Below are 4,922 nucleotides of genomic sequence, written 5' to 3' on the forward strand. Positions count from 1 at the left end.
AGCCAATTGGACTGATCGTTGGTTGAGAAAAGTGCATTTGACTAAGTTCGAAAATTACTGATTTGAAGATTTTTCAAGAAAGCTTCCGCAACAACTTACTAGATCAATTATAAGGAAAAGGAAATATGTATTGGTTGCAATAATGCAGAAAACTAATTTCTGTTCAAATAATTTTTCAGTGAAAAGGAGAAGATACAAATAGTGGGAGAAACGAGAAAAATTCTGGGAATATATAGATCTACTCATTCCCTTTCAATCGACATATATTTTCACAATTTAAATCAGAAATGTTCCATAATTTGATAGATCTAACGGTTAATTATATGATTGTTCCTGGCAAATATAAACCATTTTGAATTAAATGTGATCTTTTCAATTTCAATCATAATGAAAAAATAAAATCATTAGTCCTAATTGATGGGCAAGCAAAGTTCCAAGTGCTTGTCTGTCAACACACAACAATACGCATGCAGCCTATGCATGAACAAAAAATATAGCATAAAAATTTTTCTTTTAATTTTATAAGGCGTCCAAAATTACCATTTTGTCATACATACAGTGTTCAATATTCCATATCAATTGAGAGAACCAAGATAATTAATTGTAAGCCAAATCTTTATAATTCCACATGTGTAAAAAATACAAATCAGATATAATGTTCCGTCGAGTAGAGAAGAAGAACTGAAAGATTAAATGCCAAATATTTATAAACTTATATCTGCTGGAAAAGTAACTGAACAAACCGCTAACCCCTGCTTACAATCTTCTGTGCGTTCTGATGAAGTTTGTCGTATTCATAGCGATTGCAGTCGAACAAATGTGGATTCCGGCTAAGCACATAGTTGTAGAGAACAAGAGTAGGGCCTTCCACTGTCGTCCTGATACTAGAATAGCCACTGCTGTTGATACAAGAGCAACAATAGAGAAGGCATTTTTCCAAGCTCGAAAAGCTTTAAGAGCATTCCTGCAATCCTTGCAATGAATCAAGTGTCGAAAATATCTGTTAGCGAGATTTGGAGCATGCATATCGCCGATCCCTCCCTTCGCCGGCTGTGAGGCGGAAAGATTGGCAACAAAACCTGCTGGAGCATGCTCGACTACAGCTGGATCTTTCGGTAGTGAAATTGTGCTATGCCCGATGTGATAAGGCATTCCATTCCCGACTCTGTCCATCCACTTCCTGTACTCAACTACCCATGTGTCTGATGACTTCAAATTGATGTACAGTTCTCTTGTGGGAACTTTTTCTTTCATAAGAATTTCATTCTGGGACGAAAGGAATCCCATATCTTGCTCAAAAACTTTACTCGCATTCTGATGGAAGTACCACTGTGGAATGATTTTCAACAGCCCTGGTGTTTTTCTAGTACTCCCGAACCTCACAATAAGCATGGATTTTCCTTGGCCGGACGGCCTACAAAGGAACAGACCAGAAAAGTAGTCTTTATTGTTATTCTTGTCAATGATTTCCCTACTGTTATGAAGTACACATGGCGCTTCAAAACGTAAAAAGTTTGGTATGTAGTTTGGCGTCAACCGATCTTTTTCTCGACCCCACCAACCTGCAAAGCCTCGAGCTGTTCTTTCAGTCACTTCGAAAAATAGTGGTGCCGCATCTTCTCTTTTTGCAGTGAAATCAGTTCTATCGTGTGAGATAGGAACATGTGCAGGATCCATGAGGTTTTCTAAAAGAATAGAGTGATCATATGGGAGTTCATGGATTGTTGAAATATCTCGAAACCCCGGCCTCGCGAAGTTTTCAAACCAAGGTAGTTTCTTAGCGTTTGATGGCGTCTTGTGAGACATCCATATCCACATAACTCCTTGAGAATCCCTCACTTCATATGGTTTTAAACAAGCTGATTGTGGAATTTTTGCACCTTTCGGGAGCTGTCCCAAAAATCATGAGGAAAAAATATCGTTAAATTTATCCAGTATGAAATGATGAATGTCACAAGGAAGATGCATTAAATTCAGACCTGAGGGATTGTCACACATTTACCACTGCCTTCATATTGCCAACCATGGTACAGACATTCCAGTCTCCCATCAAACAATTGACCTTCAGAAAGTTTTGCCAACCTATATTTGGAAATATATACAGAATATCATCAAATATTTTCCATTAGGTCGAAGAACTCCAATAAACACTGTAACTCAGATACGTATAGTTTCAAGGAGCAACAAGAAAGAGTTCATTTCTGATTGTAAAGGTTAAAATGTCAAATCTGAAGTACCATGAACTATAAAGCAGGCAAACATTTCTGCTATTAATAGATGAAGTCTTCCTGTCAAATGACTGATTATTTTTCCAGAAATATGTGCATCCTCTCCTTAATTTTCCCACAAGTCTTCAAAGATGCAATCTCATCTCACTAAACCTTTTTTGAGTTTAAGTTGGTCGCTCAACTTGTGCAATTGCCTCAAGTTGGTCGCTCGATTCATAAAAATAACTGGAAAAGTCCTATGGGATGTTAAATACTAACCGAATGCTGATTCGCGTCTGGCATGACAAAATATGTGGTCGATTGTTCACTCAACTTCCACGAATCCAATGGAACTATCATTACATGCCTAAATTGTTTAATCCACTTTTCATTTTTCCGAAATCCATCAGTCAACTAAAGCAGGATAATTGGCTTGGAGTTTGATGCCAAAACATATAGTATTAACTAGGATTCAATTTTAAGAATTAAGACATACAAAATGTGATTCTAATTAGGAGCCTTACAAATACTAAAAAAGATCACAAGAATTATTAAAAAAAAGGAAAAGTTCCCATATTATTTAAGATTCCTCACTTTGATTTCTTGAATTAACTATGATTAACAAACTCAAATTCAAAAATACAAGTTTTCAGACAACATTAACTACGAAAGAGGTTAGAGGCACAAACAAATTTAAGGGTAAATTCCAAATAAGACAGATATAAGAATCTAAACAGGGCTACCTGTGAGCACATCGATCTTCAAAACATCGAATCTCTCCATTGCCATCACGATAAAGAACAACCTGCTTGTCAAACACAGTAAGACCCAATGGAGCATCATCTGGTATATTCTTGGTGAGATAAAGAGGGTACCATTCTTCTGTCCAATCATATTCCGCCACTTCATCTTGACTAGATGGGCTCAAAATCACACCCTCACCTTGATCATCATCTGATGATGCAGATGATGATAGCCCACCGACAATCTCCTCTGCAACTGCATGGCACTTTTTCCAGTGCTTCCTCACTGAAAAATAACTCTTTTTATGATTATGTTTTAGTGATCGGGACACTAAATCCTTTGATGTTGTGGGTAATTGATTTGTTACTTTTGGAGTGGTGGATGTAGGTGAGAAGTTGAGGATCTTGGGCAGAGATTTCTCACAGAAAAATGGCTGTAATAAGGCCATGTCTGAAGAAGCAAATAAAAATGGAATCAAAGAAGAAAATTGGATAGTTCAAGAATGTGACGGGCGTTGTTGCTTGTTGGGGAGGTGTACTGATTGTAGCCACACAATGCAAACTAGACTACAAACTGCAAATGAAAATTTCTATAGAAGCCCTCATCTGGTTATTATTATTGGAAGATGATAGAATTTAATTGTCTAATTTCATTGTTTCACGTCATAAATTGGGAAATGGGTTAATTTCACAAACGATCACTGAACTTACAGAAAAATTACAAAACGATCACTGAAGTTTAAAACTTTCAGTAACGGTCACTTAAGTATTGGGACACTTTAAAAGATGTTCACTGAAATTTAAAAAGCTTCTGAAACGGTCACTGAAATTGAAAAATATTTTTTTAGTTTTTTTTGTTACATTTGCGTCAATTTTTCGGCTACTTCCAACCACCGATACCATCGAATTTTGATACCGTTGAAAAGCCCACAACATCCTCTTCAATTACCACTCAAAATCTCTTCGTAACACCAAGGAATTCGACCGGAAAATCACCGCAAAAGTCGTCCCAAAAAATTTGAAAATTTGCCCAGATTTTCAGATTTTTGGGCGACTTTTACGGCAATTTTCCAGCGACTTTCGACCACCATGACCACCGGATTTTGATACAGTTGGAAAGCCCACAATGTCCTCTTCAATTACCATCCAAAATCTCCCCCAATCTCCAAAAGATTCGGTCGGAATAAATCCGTAAAATCTGCATCTCAAAAAAGCGAAAATCTGGGATGCCAATTTTGTGAGTTTATTTCAGCCGAATCCTTTAGAGTTTTGGGGAGATTTTGGATGATAATTAAAGAGGATATTGTGGACTTTTCAACGGTATCAAAATTTGGCTATTTTGGTGGTCGGAAGTTGTCAAAAAATCACCGCAAAAGTTCACTAAAAATCTGAAAATTTGGGCAGATTTTTGCCTTTTCGGATAGCCAACTTTGTGGGTTAATTCCGGCCGAATCTTTTGAAGTTTGGGGGAGATTTTTTGTTGTAATTGAAGAGGACATTGTAGGCTTTCCAATGGTATCAAAATCCAGTGGTATCGGTGGTCGAAATTGGTTGAAAAATTGCCGCTAAAGTAGCTCAAAAATTTTTAAATTTCAGTGACCATTTTTGAAAGCGTCCCAATATTTAAGTGACCGTTACTAAAAATTTTAAACTTCAGTGACTGTTTTGTAATTTTTCTGTAAGTTCAGTGACCTTTTGTGAAATTAACCCATTGGGAAATACATGAAAATAGCCTAAAGAAAAGGCTACTTCTCCATTTTAGCCTTTAACTAATTCAAGTGCCTAAAATACCATTGTATAAATATTATACTTAAGTCTTTATTTTATAGAAACTTTCCATTTAAGTCCTTAAAAATTTTAAAAAATTTAGCCTCTAATTGAAGAGTTAAAGTTTTTAGTAGATTTTTAGATTTATTTGATTTTCTTCGTTCAAAGTAACACTTCCTGATTGGTATCAGAGTCATAGAGATCA

The 4,922-nt window shown here is 36.2% G+C and overlaps 1 protein-coding gene across 1 annotated transcript; it reads right to left on the bottom strand.

The window, feature by feature from the left end:
* Nucleotides 1-579: 579 nt before the first annotated feature.
* Nucleotides 580-3,533, bottom strand: LOC111388681 (protein TIC 55, chloroplastic). Its single transcript, XM_023013448.1, has 3 exons — nt 2,951-3,533; nt 1,980-2,082; nt 580-1,890 (listed from the first exon to the last, which is right to left on the bottom strand). The coding sequence occupies exons 1-3, from the start codon at nt 3,397-3,399 to the stop codon at nt 757-759; spliced, it is 1,686 nt and encodes a 561-aa protein (XP_022869216.1). The 5' UTR covers nt 3,400-3,533; the 3' UTR covers nt 580-756.
* Between the last annotated feature and the right edge of the window lie 1,389 nt (nt 3,534-4,922).

Source organism: Olea europaea, unplaced genomic scaffold (assembly GCF_002742605.1).
Source record: "Olea europaea var. sylvestris unplaced genomic scaffold, O_europaea_v1 scaffold520, whole genome shotgun sequence".
NCBI lineage: Eukaryota > Viridiplantae > Streptophyta > Magnoliopsida > Lamiales > Oleaceae > Olea > Olea europaea.

What these genes read in the sequence shown, in the direction of transcription:
- LOC111388681 (XM_023013448.1), bottom strand. Translation starts at nt 3,399, where the DNA reads ATGGCCTTATTACAGCCATTTTTCTGTGAGAAATCTCTGCCCAAGATC. An exon ending in GAAGATCGATGTGCTCACAG is followed by an intron (nt 2,083 to 2,950) that starts GTAGCCCTGTTT and finishes TTCCAAATATAG; the next exon opens with GTTGGCAAAACTTTCTGAAG. An exon ending in AATGTGTGACAATCCCTCAG is followed by an intron (nt 1,891 to 1,979) that starts GTCTGAATTTAA and finishes TTTTTGGGACAG; the next exon opens with CTCCCGAAAGGTGCAAAAAT.